Genomic DNA, 16,393 nt, shown 5'->3' on the forward strand with positions numbered 1-16,393 from the left:
AGTCATCTCAGTAAGTGTGGAAATGAATTTAAAATTCATTGAAAATAGTAAAATCTTAGCCAGTTGGAAACAGTAAAAAACTCTAATCTGTTAAAAATATCCCATATAAAAATATATGGCGGGAGGTGGAGGCTAGGGGTTGTGGCTCACTGGTAAAGCACTTGCCTCGCATGTGTGCGGCCCTAGGTTCGATCCTCAGCACCACATAAAAATAAATAAAACGAAGGACGAAGGTATTGTGTCCAACTACAACTAAATACACACACACACACACACACACACACACCTGTCATCCCAGGGAGGCTGAGGGAGGAGGATTGCAAGTTTGAGGCCAATCTGGGCAACTTAGTGAGACCCTGTCTCAAAATTATTTTTAAAGAGGGCTAGGGATATAGTTCAATGGTAGAACACGTGCCTAGCATGCTCCCTGGGGATATAGATCCTGGGTTTGACCCCACCCCACTCCCCCCAAAAAATGTACCAAATAACCACAACAAACTTTTGGGGGTACTGGAATTGAACCCAGGAATGCTCTACCACTGTGATACAGCCTTTTTTTTCCCCCCTTTGTGTGGGAGGGGGGTGGAGGTACTGGGATTGAACTCAGAGGTCACACCCCCAGCCCTTTTTATTTTATTCTGAGACTATTTCACTAAATTGGTAGGGCTGGTCTTGAAATTGTGTAAAGGTCAGGTGAGCGTCAGAGGAAGAGACCATCAAGAGACTGTCTCATGCAACAGCAAAGGGTTTATTGGGGGTCCAGCATGTTGGGGCTCAGAGCTCACTTGAATAGAGCAAAGAGCCCTGAGAACAGCTTAAGCAGAGCTTATATACTTTCCTTGGAGAGGGCAGGGAGGGAAGTTCATTGACGGGTCAGGGCGAGTAGGTGGTTTGCGTGCAACCGAGTAAGGGAATACATTCTGCAGTTTGGCAGTTGGGGACAGCACATTCTGGGAACAAGATTAGCAAACAGTTCTCAAGATTATTAACCTTTCAATTGTAATCCTCCTGCCTCAGCCTCCCAAGTCACTGGTAATGCAGGCATGTATTACCATATCTGGCTACAACACAATAGTAAAATGTTTGAAACATTCCCTTTAAGGTAAGGAGACAAGGATTATTACTATTGTCACTCCTTTCAACATTTCACTAGAAGTTCTAGAAGACAAAGAAGGAACTAAATTTTGGTTTGTTTTGCAAATTATATGACTGTATTTATAGAAAACCCAATAAAATCTGTAGTCTTGTAGAATAAAAAATTCAGCATGTTATTAGTATTAGATCAATAATAAATTTCAGTCCTTTAGGCCAGTAATACATAAGCAAATATATAATTTTAAAATGCCTTTTTACAGTAGCAACAAAATGTGAAGTACTAAGGAATAAATCTAATAAAAGATGAAACTAACCAATATGGAAAGGATATGTCTTTATTGAAACACATTTTAATACATAAATGGAGACATACCATTTTTATAGGTATAATGGTTCTGTCATCAAAACATCTGTTCTCCCTAAATAAATCCAAATTCAATGTACGTTCAATAAAAATACTCACAGGCTTTTTCCTAGAACCTGAAAAACTGAAGAAACAGTGGAAGAGTAAAGGAATCAGAAAAGTCAAAGTAATACAAATGCATAAAAACAGTAGGGAGAATTGACTGAAAAGCTATCAAAGTTTATTAAAACCTTGACAGTATGACAGGGCTGGGGATATAGCTCAGCTGGTAGAGTGCTTGCTTCATATGCAGAAAGCCCTGGGTTCAATCCCCAGCACCACACACAGAAAACCAGTACACGAAGGGACAAACAAAGGAGAATGGAGAACCTAGTAACAGATCCCCACATATAATAATACATGACTACAATGCAGTGGTGAGATCATAATCAGTGAGAGAAAGAATGGACTAGTTAGTAACTGATAGAAAATGAAGGGAAAAATTGTAACTCTGACTTTAAAAAATCAAGAACAAAACACCCCTACCTTAGAAATCCAGGTGGGTTAAAAACCTAAATGTGACAAATACTTATAGAAGGAAATAACAGAAGTAGGGAAGAATTTCCTAAGACACAAAAAGGACAGACAAAAAAGTAATAGGTAAATATTTTATATTAAAATAAAACTTTTAGAAAAGATAATATTGCCATATATTTAAAAACATCTAATAATTTAGAGCTATGTGCTTAAATATTAAGGAAGAGACTTTGACATCTTCTAATAAAACTGAAGATTTATATTATTTACTACTTGCCTGTTCCCCACTTAAGCTAAACCCTAGAAAATTGTAATCACAGAAACATGTGCAAAAAGTTGACAGGCTCATTTGTTTTTAGTAGCAAAAAGTTGGAAACCTAATATCCATTTGAGAAGAATATATAACAATAGTGGTATATTTACATAGTGGAATGAAAGGAAATTAACTGAAGTAACACCTGCCAGCACGGATAAATCTCACAGTGAACAAAGAAAGGAACCCACAGCATACAAACACTATAATGCCATTTATATAAAATATAAAACCATGTAGAATTAAACATTGTTTGATCATACAAACATAATAACTTTATGGAGAAAACCTACAAGTTTAAAGTTCAGAATAGTGGTTATTTTTGATGAGAGAACTGGAATTTGGGGGCTAAAAGAAGCACCTTAGAGGTGATAAAGTGTTTTTTTTTTTTTCAGTGCTGGGAATTGAACCCAGAGTCTTGCACATGTTAGGCAAGTGTTCTGCCACTGAGCTATACCCACAGCCCAAGGTTTTACTTCTTAAGTTGTGCTGCAGGGGCATGAGTTGCTACATCATAGTATTCCTTAATTCTTTTATATATAATAATTCATACTTTAAAAATGTAGCTAGGCGTGGTGGCACACACCTGTAATCTCAGCAACTCATGAGGCTGAAGCAGGAGGATCACAAATTCAAGGCCAGCCTGGGTAACTTAGCAAGACCCTATTTCAAAAAGGAAAATAGAAATGGGGCTGGAAATGTAGCTTGGTGGTAAAGTGCCCCTGGCATTTATGTCCAGTATCATGAAAAAATGACAAACGAATTGAGAACAGATAAATGAAACCCTGCCTATCCCGCAAGGAATATAGTCTGCTGCTGGAAGAAAAATGTTGAGTCCTTCCAGTCCAAGGCAAAAACAGCTACTATGAAAGCATCAGCTCCAATCAAAGCCAGACCTCTGATGGGGTTCCCAGTTACCACAGGATCAGCAGGCTATTTTTTTTTTTTGGTGCTGGGGATAGAACCCAAGGCCTCAGGCATGCTTGGCAAGCACTCTACCTCTGAGCTACATCCCCAGCCCAAATCAGTAGACTTTGATCCAGGTGAAGGGTGATCCCTGAGCCCTGGTTTTCCTTTCTCCCGCACCCCCCCCCCCCAACCCAGTTCTTCCATCTACTGTACATTCAGAATAGCTTCTAGGTTTGTTTCTTTCCTTTCCTTTTTTTTTTTTTTTTTTTTTTGTTACCAGGGATTAAATTTAGGGATATTTGATCACCAAGTCACATCTCCAGCCCTAGTTTGCATTTTATTTACAGACAGGGTCTCACTGCATTGCCTAGCTCCTTGCTTTTGCTGAGGCTGGCTTTGAACTCTCAGTCCTCCTGTCTCAGCTTCCCAAGCTGCAGGTAGTATAGGTGTGTGCCACTGTGCCTGGCAACGTTTCTTTTTTGGTGCTGGAGATCGAACCTCGGGCCTCATGCATGCTAGGCATATGATCTACCCTGAGGTACATCTGCAATCCTAGATTTGTATATCTAATGGCACTTGTGCAATAAATAAAATACAGCACAGTGCTGTCTGCACCTTTCATCCAGCTTTCTGAAGTGAGTCCATGTCTCTCGGAGAGAGAACAGCAGTAGTGTGTATGAAGGACTTGACACCTGTTGCTTTCTTCTGATGCCTGTTCCAGGGCTTCTCCAGGCAACTGGGAAGAGCATCCATTCTGAGATCTGCAGTCTAGGCTTCCAGCTCATTGACAATAGCGTGCTTCTTTAGGAGGGTTGCCTATCTACACCAGTGCCCAGTACCAGGGAAGGAGACAGGTATGTGCCAGGCTTCCTGTCTAGTTAGGCAGCAGGCAAAAGACTGCTGACCCTGCTGGTATCAGCACTTCCTACCAACTTCTATTTCTGGCTTCCTGGGGGACTCCCCTGCTTCCTCATGGTCTTCCTGGGGAGTCCCCAGCTTCCTTGTGGCCTTCCCGGGGAAGTCCCCACCTTCCTTGTGGCCTTCCTGGGGGAGTCCCTGACTTCTCCATGGCCTTCCTGGGGAGCCCACAGTAATAGAAGCCTGATGGGTAGTCTGATCCCAGGGCCACTATAAAATGCTGCAGACTCTGGCTCCTGATGTCTCATTATATCTGCTTTATTCCAACTTCCTTGGTCCCATGATAACATAAGAAGTGTCAACTGAGCGTCTGCAGATCTGAAAGAGACCAAACAGAATTATAGGAATTGTCAACCTCCTCAAACACAGAATCTTTATTCCCCCCCTACTGGTCCCTGTGTCTTTGTCTTCTTTTTATTATGTTTCTTCTTTACCCACTGTAATATAATTGTCCCTCCTCTGAGTATGTTCATCATATGAAATTCTAATTATTTTGCTCCTTTTTGCCTTACTAAACTGATATCCCTCCTGGCATTTCCCAGATCTTGATAGACATCTCTAACTAATCTTAGTGAGAAACTTCATACTATTACTGTTACCACCAGCTAATACATATACAGGGTTTGATATGTGCTAGGCCTTGCCTGTAATGAATACTTAACATGTACTAGGTCATACTCTGAACACCTACTGAGTATACATACTATTCTTTCTCTTTTAAGTTCCTGGGAGTTGAACCCAGGGACACTTAAACACTGAGCTCCATCTCCAGTCCTTTTCATTTTGAGATAGAGTCTTGCTAAATTACTTAGGGACTTGCTAAGTTGCTGAGGCTGGCCTCTAACTTGCAGTCCTCTTGCCTCAGCCTCCCAAGTCGCTGGGAATACAGGCATATGCCACCATGCCCAGCTATACAATTCTTGTTTTACAGTAATAGAAGTCTGATAAGCAATAAGAAAATCAAGGCACACAGGAGTTAAATAACTTGCCTATGGGAGTAACTGCTCACATGATAATAGATAAAGAAGCCAGGATCCAAACCCAGTCTTTTCCAGAGCCTGCACTTTAAACTACCAGGAACTATAATGGCTGTCTCCTACAGGCAATGTAGATCAGATTCTGAGGTTGAGTCCCCTCCCCTTCTTTCACCCTTCGGTAGCTTACAACGTATGACAGCTTCCTTGACTTGGTGAAAGCCACGATCAGGACCTCTGCCATCAACATAGTACATGAATCGGAGCTCAGGAGGGTAGGCATCTCTGGTCAGTCCAGTCAGCAAGGGGATGGTGCAGCCCTCGGCTCCCGGTGCCTCAGTCAAAGCCTGCAGCATCTGGTACTTGCACCAAGGATCATGAAGGAAGCCTGGAGTGATAAGCAGCACATGGCAGTGACTACTGCTCAGTGCTTGGCACAGCTCGGATACAATGGCGCCACCTGGGGTTGCATCCCGAAGCTGCAGGAAGCAGCGTAGGCTGTCAGTACTGCTCTCCAGGTAGGCGACCAGTTCCTGGGCAGCTGTCAGGTCCTCCTCACTGTGGCATACACAGACGTCATAGTCTTTGCTCCAGCGGCCCCTGCTGCTGCTGGTATCCACGTGTGCTGATGATGGGTTGGAAGATATGACTGAATTGGGATTTGAGGGTCGGTGGCTGTCCTGTGAGGCTGACTGTGAACCATCACTGGAGTGGCTTTCTGGGTTAACAGGCATCTTCTTGGGCTTCTTTAATAGGGCTTGCCTGAACCAATCTGTAGTGGGGGGAAACATACTGCTCAGGCCTACATCTTTCTAGGCTACCTCCTCACACATGGAGGAGTCTCACCACCAAGAGAAGATGGGCAGATTCCTGCCAGCTCCCTGCGTTGGGAAACACCTTACTCTCAAAGATTTAGCTATGCCAACTTGTTATCCCTTTAGGCCTTGCCTAAGAGTTCTTTCTATCTTGAAAGGATTCAAGAATACATGAGAACTCTAGAGTCCTTATTTGGGAGTGTTTTATCAGCTTGATTAAGAGATGTCCTTAGCCAGGTGAGTAATGCACAATAGGGGGATCCTGTAGCCTCTGATGGAAGTGTGCAATGCTCAGCTAGGCCTGAGTACCAGAAATGTGGTCTTAGCTACAAAGGAGGCTGAGACATGAGATCACTAGAGCCCAGGAGTTTGAGGCCAGTGTGGATAACACAGTGAGACACTGTCTCAAAAACAAGAAAAAAATAGAGATGGCCTTGCCCTGCTCCAAGTCTTTTGATACCTAGTACCCCACCCCTTAAGTAGAATATTTCACTAGAACTAGCTGGTCAACCATCTGCATATAGAACTATGTATGCTGGTAAAGATCACCCTGTTCCAAAGCCCACTTCCAGCACTGAGATGAGGTGGCTTTAGGTTAGGGTGGGATGCCCATTGTGGAAAGGAAAGGGCAGGGGGGCTTGTATCTGTTTAGCTCCAAGAAATCCTAGATGTTGCTAAGTAGGCAACACGAATCTAGGAAAGAGAGCTACTGCTCTGGTAAAGCACAGGGCTTACTGATTCAAAATCTACACTTTGGAGCCAGGCACATAGATTAGGTTGTGTCCTACTGCTTATTCTATAACCTTAAGCAAGTTAGTCTAGATCTCCATTTCCTTTATCTATAAAATAACACATTTTAGTTGTTGTTGAAGGTTAACTGAGATAATGCAATATCTCACATAAGTACTCCATAATAATATTAAAACTCAGCTACTGATGAATACAGATAGTTTGGTGTTTGGGGGATTGATTCGTTTTTTTTCTTTTTATGGTCCTAGAGTAAAGGTTCTAGAGTAAAGATTAGTATGACAAGAGTCACAGTATTAAGCATTTAGCCTAATGATTTCTAGGCTAGGAAAATTGTTTGAGCAGGCTAGAAAACCTTTGAGCCAAAAGGATTGAAGAACCCACCAAAGAATTCACTAATGCATGCCTCTCTCCTCACTTTCCACAAAGCATGGGCACTGAAGTCTAATGAGGAGTTTTGCCCCCTTGTCACCCTTCTGCGTCACCTCCCTGTGTTTGGACCAGGCAGGCCTCCCACCTCGCCAACATGCAGACTAAGGACTACACTCTTAGGAGCAAGAACAGGAGTAGGAATCTGGGTCCACTCACCAGCCATCTTGCCCAGGGGCTTCTTGGACTGGGATTGAGGAGCAGGGAGGGAGGTCGATGATGCCATAGTGTTGGGCTCAAAACTAACCCCATGAGACTGGGCATCAGTAAAGCAGTAGAAAGGGGGAAACCCAGTCTTGACCTCATGGAACAGCCATCCTAAAAGGGATAGAGAAAGAGAATCATAAGTTATACCTACCTTACTCCTAATCCCAGTTTGTGGGCTTCTGGAAGTTCTGCCACTCTGCTAATGCCTAAACAGGTCCTAATCATGAGACTAGGGAAAAACAACACTGTGATTAGAGCTGGTTTCTGAATAAACCAGGTTTTGTGAAGTATACTCAGACTTACAGGGTGTGAGTTCAGCATGACTGGCAGAGTGACTGTTCTCTACTCCACCTGGCTAGGAGTGCGTTTGGAATTTGGGGTAGAGTTCATGGCAGGGAGCTCTTTAGAGGCACTTCTTGTATAAATGCTGAAATGGGAGGACAGCTGGTATTTGGACAGAAAACTGTGTATCCAGGTAGACAGATGCTGAGCAGTCAAAAGCAAGAACATGTGTGTTCCTTGAGAGACTTCCTCTCTGTCTGCTTTCCCCTCAAAGCCCCCATTCTTCTACCTATCCAGTTCTCAGATCAGGGAGAAAGTGTCATGAAGTGGTGAAGGCTACACTCTGAAGGCACAGTGCTTAGATTCTCACTTCTAGTTAATGGCGCCTTCAGCAACTTGCTAAGCTTCAGCATCTCCATCTGTGAAATGGAAATACTGTAATGCTAGAAATTTTCTCAGCATTATTGTAAGAATTACATGAGATAATTTATGTAAATCCCAATGACATCTGCCATACAATAAATGCTCAGAAAATGTTTCGGGTTAGTATGTCTTTAAAATAATCTGGGTACAGTGGTACAACACCTGTAATCCCAGTGACTTGGGGAGCTACGGTAGGGGGAGACTGAGGCAGGAGGATTGCAAGTTCAAGGTGAGCTACGGCAACTTAGCAAGACCCTGTCTTAAAATTTAAAAATAAAATAAAATAAAAACTGGGAATGTAGAATGTAGCTTAGTAGTAAAGTGTGGGGGGGGAGAAGGAGGGGGAGGGGAGGGGGGAGGAGGAGGAGGAGGAGGAGCAGGAGGAGGAGGAGGAGGAGGAGGAGGAGGAGGAGGAGGAGGAGTGCTGGAAGCTCTTTAAACCTAGGTTTATGGGAAACATTGGGTGGCTCAGAGTCTGCAGGGGGAAATCACAGAATTCTAGAGATACTTCTCCAAATTAAGGGCTGGTGGAAGCTTGGCTCTGGACCTGCAGAGTAACAGGTACAGGCCTGCTTTCTCACTCTTTGCCAGATCTTCAGAGGTAAAAGGAAAAAAAAAAAATGTTCCCTCTGGGAACTTCCACAGAAATAAAGTAGATTTTTAAACACACTGTAATACTGAGGTTTTCAAATTTAATGAATAGCAATCTGTTAGACATTAATGCTCTATTCACTGATGATAAACACTATCATACCAAACTGATGACTAAGACCAGAGATGCTGATGATTGATAAATATTATCACAGTTAAAAAAAAAATCACACTGCAGCAACAAAAGGGGCAGAAAGACGAGCTGGGATAAGTGCAGGAACCAAAGAAGACATTTTAAAGAGAAAGGCAGAGAAGTATTAAAATTCAAAAGGACATCAAAATAGACTATCTATGTGCATGAGTTTCTTTCCTTCTTAATATCCTTAATCTTGGGATAACTTAATATCCTTAATCTTCAGATAACTTAGGTGGCAGGCAGCAGCTATGGCAGGGCCTCATACCATTGTTAGTTTTTTTTTTTTTTAATTTATAGAGAATAAAGATTTATTCAGTTTCCATTGTTAGGTTTTGAAGTTCTTTTCCTGCCAAAGGATTGCCTTCTCTGTACATCTGGTTTTTTAAAGGTTCTGTACATCTTTTTAAAAATTTTATTCTAATTTGTTATATATGATAGCAGAATGCATTTCAAATTTATATTACACATATTATAGAGCACAATTTTTCATATCTCTGATTGTATACAATGTAGAGTCACACCATTCATGCCTTCATACGTGTACTGATGTCCATCTCATTGCACTGCCTTTCCTACCCCCATACCCTTCTGCCCTATCTAGAGTTCTTCTATTCGCCCCATGCATACACACCCCCATCCACATTATGAATCAGCATAAAAAAACTGAGGATGTAGTTCAATGGTAAAGCACCCCTGGGTTCAATCCACAGTACCAAAAATCAAAACAATGTATACCTCAAACACCCATTTGGAAAGAATAACAAAGACTTGATAGAAAATGAATAAAGAACTTCTTCAAAAAAGGAGCAGCATGATACCTTTAGTGCCTTCCAGAATGTTCCTTACACTATTATATGTAGCAACTTACAAGAGGGAAGTGTTACTGTATAAAATCTAAAGTGAGCTGGGCAACTCAGGAGGCTGAGGCAGGAGAATCTCAAGTTCAAAGCCAGCCTCAGCAACTCAGCAAGGCCCTAAGCAACTTAATGAGACCCTGCCTCAAAATAAAAATAAATAAAACAGGCTGGAGATGTGGCTCAGTGGTAGTGGTTAAGTGCCCCTAGATTCAATCAAAGTAATAATAATAACAATAATAAAATAAAAAGAGATAGGAATGTAGCTCAGTGGTAGAGTGCCAATGGGTTCAATCCCCAGTACCACAGATAAATTAATCAAATCAAAGAGTCTGGGCTATCAATCAGAAGCAGTAGAACACTTCTCTAGCATGCATGAGGCCCTGGGATCAATCCCCAGCACTACAAAAAATTTCTTTTTTAAAAATTTGTTTTCAACAGGCTATACTATTCTCAAATACTTGCTAAAACATTTGTCTTGGCAGGATTTTTTAGGGTTTGTAGGATTGAGCATAATTCATTCACAACTTTTTTTTGAGACTGGATCTCACTAAGTTGCTTAGGGCCTTGCTAAATTGCTGAGCCTGGCCTTGAACTTGCAATCCTCCTGTCTCAGCTTCCTGAACCACTGGGATTAGAGGCATGTACTACTACACCCATCTGCTTACAGATTTTTAAACACAATACAGTGTTTCTCAAAGAGTGGTTTGTAGATTGTGGGGGTAGCTCCCACATTCATACTTCTAAGTATGGGATGGAACCATGATTTTTAACATTTTTTGTTTTATTCTTTGAGTAATCTTTTTTTTTTTTTCTTTTTTGTACTGGATATTGAACCCAAGGGCACTTTATCACTGAGCCACATCCTTATCCCCTTTTATTTTTTATTTTGATACAGGGTCTTGCTACATCACTCAGGGCCTCACTAAATTGCTGAGGCTGGCCTCAAACTTGTAAGCTTCCTGCTTCATTCTCCTGAGTCACTGGTATTACAGGGGTACACCACCCTGCCCAACTTTTTCAGTATTTTTGAGGCAGGGTCTGGTTACATTGTCTATGTTGTCCAGTCTAGCTTTGAATTCATGTTTCTTCTGACTCAGCCTCTGGAATAGCTGGAACTGAAGGCTTGTGCCACCACTCTTAACACCTGTGTTTTTCTTCTAATCAACAGAACACAGCAAAGGTGATGGAATGTCACTCACATGATTATGTTATTATATATTACATGTTTATGTCTACATTACATACATCATATGTAAGATTTATATATATTACATATATGAATATTATGTGTGAATGCATACATGTGTACATGTATGATTGCATGTGTACACATAGCTCCATCTTAGCAGATGGGAAAGAAACACCCTTGCTCTCTCTGAAAAAGGTGCCATGTTATGACAGGACCATGTATGAAGGACCAATGGGCAGCCTCTGGTTGCTGAGAGTGGTCCCCAGCTGATAACTTGCATGAAAATGTACCTCAACCCTACAATTGCAATAAGATAAATTCAGCCAACGACCTGAAGTGGTTTAGAAGTGGATCTTTCCTCACTTTTGAGCCTCTGATCACTCCAAAGCTCCATGGACACCTGGATTATAGCTGGGTGAAACCCTGAGCAAAGGATCCAGTTAAGTCTTGCTTGGTCCCTTGAGCCACAGAAACTTTGAAATAATAAATCAGGGACTGTGTTAGTTTAAAATGCCAGTTTCTGTGCTCCATCTGAAGTCTACTGAATCGAATCCCTGGACATGAGATTTGGGATCCTGCATTTTAAACTAGAACTTCAGGATTCTAATGTATATAAGAATTGGTCCTGTGTGTCCATCAAATAAAACTGCATATCATCAATTCCCCTGGAGCTCTTTAAAACGATCCCTGCCAGTCACAAGTTCCAAATTGCTGGGATTACATGTGTACACTTGTAATCCCAGAGGTTCAGGGAGTCTGAGACAGGGGGATCACAAGTTCAAGGTCAGCTTCAGGAACTTAGTGAGGCCCTAAGCAACTCAGGGAGGCTCTATTTAAAAAACATAAAAAATGGTTGGCGATGTAGCTCAGTGGTAATTTTTTTTTTTGTACCGGGGATTGAACTCAGGGGCATTTAACCAATAAGCAACATCTCCAGCCCTTTTTTGTATTTAATTTAGAGACAGGGTTCTCACTAAGTTGCTTAGTGCCTTGCTAAATTGCTGAGTTTGGCTTTGAACTTGCAATCCTCCTGCCTCAGTCTCCTGAGCCACTGGGATTACAGGTGTGCACCACTACACCTGACCTCAGTGTAAATTGCCCCTGGATTAAATCTCCAGTGCCCCAAAACAAAACACACACACACACACACACACACACACTCAGAGAGAGAGAGAGAGAGAGAGAGAGAGAGAGAGAGAGAGAGATTTCCCTGGAGATTTGTATTCAGTGCTTCAGAAGTAAGGCCCCAAAATCAATTTTGTCAGAGCTCCATAGGAAATTTTGGTACAAGGAACTACTAGTTTAGATTATGTTACCTATATTTACAAATTAGTGAAATAATTTTAAAAATGCTTAGCAAATCTTGGGATTGGTTTTGTGAAATAAATTCTGAACTACTTATTTTTGCTATAATGTCAAATTTAAGATTGAACTGTGACAGGAAACAGAATTCTGTTAACTGAAGTATTAAAATAAATCATTTGATTAATACATGTCAAGGCACATATACTTTTACCAAGATATTTTGTAGATTTTGAAGAATTAAAAATGTCAAAAAGTTACTGTCTTGTATAACTAAAAAGAATAAAAAATTAGAAAAAAAAATGTCAAAAAGTGCACGTGTGTTAAAAATAGCACCCAGTATTTTGAATTTAAGAATAAAAGTATTTTTAATTTATGCATTAAAATCTAAAAACTTGGGGCTGGGGATATAGCTCAGCTGGTAGAGTGCTTACCTCGCATGCACAAGGCCCTGAGTTCAATCCCCAGTACAAAAAAAAAAAAAAAAAAATCTAAAAACTTATCTGTACTTTAGTCACATAAAAACAGCAATCAAATATGAATAGAAAACATTATAATTAATTTTGCTATATTATGTGTGGTATTATGGATTAAACCCAGGGGCACTTTACCACTGAGTTAGTTCCCCAGCCTTTTTATTTTATTCAGTTAGGCAGGGTGTCACTAAGTTGCTGAGTGAGGCTGCCCTCAAGCTTGTGATTCTCCTGTCTCAGCTTTCCAAGTTGCTGGGATTACAGGCATGTGCCACCATATGTGGCTTCCAAATAACTACTTGCAATATTCTTTAAAAATGGCTTTGTGGTGATATTTGAACAGTATCTAAGCTCGTCAGAAACTGCTGAAATATGTGATGCTAGAATAATAAGGATTGATTATAAAGTAGTACATTGGTGGGCAAGGACAGAAAGACAGGCCAATGGAAGAACAGGGTGTCCTGAAACAGGCCCATATCTGTATTATCTGACACTGTAATGCAGCAGGGAAAGATGGTCTTTTCAATAAATGGTGTTTGGTCAATTAAGATAGTCAATTGGGAAAAAAATGAGTCTCAATCCACATCTCATACCATTCAAAAAAGTAATTTCAAATGGATACTAGATGTAACTGCTAATGGTTAAACAATAAAGCTTTTAGAGAAAATTATTTTATGACTTTGGAGTAAACAAAAAATTTTTAATCTGATACTAATAACACAACCATGGGGAAAAGGATGAATTGGAAACCAATGAAATGAAGACTTCTGTTCATCAAAATACATCATTAGGAGTAAAAAGACAATCTACTGAGAAAATGCTTAAAAGTACAGATCTGGGCTGGGAATGTGGCTCAGTGGTAGAGTGCTTGCCTGGCATGTATAAGGCTGAGTTCAATTCCCATCACCATTAAAAACCAAACCATCACCCCTCCAAAAATAAAAACAGATCCAATAAATGTCTTGCATTTGAAATTTCAAGAACTCCTACACACTACTAAGAAAAAGAGAGACAACCTATTAGAAAAATGGGCTAGGTTTGGGGGTGCATCTCACTCTGGGTGTAAGACCAAGCCCTATGCCTACCCCACCCCCAACAAAAAGAAAAATGGGCAGAATTGAACAGGAATTTTACAAAATAGGGTATTCAAATGGCCAACAGACATAAAAGGTACACAGTTCATTAGTCATCAGAGAAATGCAAATTAAAATCTTAGTCCATCACCACTATGTCCCCAATAGAATGAAAAAGATAGTATGGGATATTGGTAAGGATGTGGAGAAATAGGAATTCACATACTCCTGGGGGGAGTGTAAACTGGGCACTATAATCAAGCAGAATGTGCCTGCAGCCAGCAATTCCACTCTTAGGTGGAAGTGCATCCATAGGTTCACAAAAACACAAGAATATCTGCAGCACTATTCAAAATAATCCCCAATTGGGAAACAACAATGTTCATCAGCTCAAGTGTGCAGTAGGTTGGATAAATAAATTGGATAAATAAAACAATCTAGCCATACAGCAGAATGTTATATATCAACAAGGCTGAATGAATTATTGCTAAATGAATTACTGCTAAACGCAACCAGGGTGACTCTCAAAAAACATAGTGAACAATGCCATATTCTGGAGAGAACATATCACTACATGGATGGAAAGTCTAAAACCTGGCAAAGCTCCTTTATGGTGTCAAAACCAGCTTAGTAGTCACCCTTAGGGGGAAGCAGTGACTGTAAGAAGGCTTATAAGAAGGCTGTAGGAGGTTAGTAAAGGTTTATTGTACCAGATGCAAATAGCACAGGAAATTATCACTTGGTGAAAATGGTTAAGCCATGCACTTAGGATCTATGCACTCTTCCAAATGTGTTATGTATCATTTCTTAAAAAATCTAAAACACACAACACAAACTGGATGTGGCTTCTTTTGAGTCACTCCTGAAACTCATATTCCCTGGGTTAGGTGTCTCCACTTGAGATTTCATACTTCCCCCTCTCTCAGCAGCACTTCTCTGGTGCATTGATTTCTTTTCTTTTTTTTTTTTTTTTTTTTTTTTGGTAGCTGGACACACAATGCCTTTATTTTTTTATGTGGTGCTGAGAATCAAACCCTGGTCCCGCCCGTGCTAGGCGAGCACTCTACTGCCTGCCTGGTGCATTGATTTCTAATTCACTTGTCTCCAAGGGGCCCAAGAGGGCTGAATTTGTCCTGTTCATCGTGTCCCTCTAGTACTTGGCTCAGTGCCACGATGGAGGTCGCTAAATGACTGGGCCTCAGAGGTACTTAACCCTACATAAAACCATGTTTTTGCCACAAGTCAACCCAAGAGCAGACACGCAGAGAAAACAGTATCTACAGTTTAAGACTGAAACAACCAGAGTCAGGCTATGGAACCCCAGCCAAAGGAGAGGAGCCCGGCACTGGTTTCTTTTGCGACAGAAAAGGTGACAGCTTTCCCGGAGGAACTTCTTAATGCTGCTTACGCGTTCTGGGTGCCAGTCGAAAGGACCGGGAGAAAAGAAGGCGGTCACTCCGGGACAGAGTTGGGACGAGTCCCGGAAGAAAGCAGGACGGATTCTTGCGGCTCAAAGTCGGGTCTGGACCTAAGGGCCGCGGGTTGCCCCAGAAGTCCCGCAGCCACGGTGCCGCCTCTCCCCACCCGCCAGTCGGGTCATTCACCTTCTCTCTAGCCAGGGTCTCGGAAGTCTGCGGCGCGGGCTCCGCCCAGGGAAGTGCTGCGCTGGCCCGACTCCCGGAAGCGGGAGGCCACTGCCCCTCCTGCCCGCGCCTGTCGCTGGAAAGCAGCACCAGGCGGCCTCTGGGTGAGGCCGGCCTCCTGCAGGTGGGAAGGTGGGCCTCCAATGGACATTGGCCTCGGGGACTTGGACATGAGCCCTTACACTCTAGTGCCCAAAGTCATATGAAACCTCTGAGCCCCAGTAGGGGCTGGATGGTGGAAAAGGAAAGAAACTGTTTCGCTCATTAGCCCTCTAACACCTTGCATGGGACGTGTTCACACCCTATTTTCTTTTATATCACGGAGAAAAATAAGGTTTAGAGAGATTAAGTTTCTCCAGAGTCACACTAAGCGGTAGAATGGGGCTGGAGTGCAAGAGGGGGTGGGCCCAGTGTGGCCCCTGTGAAGCTGTGCTTCCAGGGAACAGGAACCCCAGGAACGCTGCTGCCAAAATGCTTTGCCCCTACAGGCCTTCCCAAATGGGCGTTACCAAAAATTCTAAAGGATGCCAACAGAGCTGCTGCAATATGTGATGTTGGCAGGCCCTTGGTCAAAGAGTTAAGAGTTTGCTTTGAGATGTTCACGAGCATATGGATCCCCAAGGGGATAATGTAACATGTAACATTTCCTAAAGGTATTTCAACATAGAAGAAATATTAATAATATCTTCTTGAACACTGGCAGTGTTCCGTAGCATGCCAGTTTGGGAAACTCTGTCTTAAAACTATATTCTTTAAATGCTGGAGGATGGAGGTGGTTTATTTGGGCCATGCTAAGATTGATTATCCACCTTCTCCAGTCTGACTTCTCAGCCAAAATGGATGAGAAGCCCATCCTGTGAGGGTTTGTGCTATAGGGTTATTTATGCCCAACTCTTTGTGACCACTTTCCTTGTCAAAATTATGGTCTCTGATAGTTCATGTTGTAAGGATTAAGTGAGTTTCATAAGGAACACAGGGCACCCAGCATTTGACAACGTGTTCAGTCAGTGTTCACTTTTGCTCTTTAGCAGGTACACCTCTGCTCTTCCCTTCTCCCAGAGTATTGTAGGGACAGAT

General features: G+C 41.9%; 1 protein-coding gene across 3 annotated transcripts; it reads right to left on the reverse strand.

Moving 5' to 3' along the window:
* Positions 1-1,412: 1,412 nt before the first annotated feature.
* Tirap (TIR domain containing adaptor protein) lies at positions 1,413-15,377 on the reverse strand. 3 transcript variants are annotated; one of them, XM_046432776.2, is made up of 4 exons: positions 15,278-15,377; positions 7,240-7,398; positions 5,280-5,861; positions 1,413-4,433 (listed from the first exon to the last, which is right to left on the reverse strand). In XM_046432776.2, the coding sequence occupies exons 2-4, from the start codon at positions 7,304-7,306 to the stop codon at positions 4,414-4,416; spliced, it is 669 nt and encodes a 222-aa protein (XP_046288732.1). In that variant the 5' UTR covers positions 7,307-7,398; positions 15,278-15,377; the 3' UTR covers positions 1,413-4,413. The 3 variants fall into 3 exon arrangements, with proteins under 3 accessions (XP_046288732.1, XP_046288731.1, XP_046288733.1); XM_046432775.2 differs by lacking the exon at positions 15,278-15,377 and adding an exon at positions 15,082-15,271; XM_046432777.2 differs by lacking the exons at positions 7,240-7,398; positions 15,278-15,377 and adding exons at positions 7,439-7,516; positions 15,082-15,271.
* Between the last annotated feature and the right edge of the window lie 1,016 nt (positions 15,378-16,393).

Source organism: Marmota monax, unplaced genomic scaffold (assembly GCF_021218885.2).
Source record: "Marmota monax isolate L192 unplaced genomic scaffold, Marmota_monax_Labrador192_F-V1.1 WCK01_AAM20220418_F8-fsc00062, whole genome shotgun sequence".
Lineage (NCBI taxonomy): Eukaryota > Metazoa > Chordata > Mammalia > Rodentia > Sciuridae > Marmota > Marmota monax.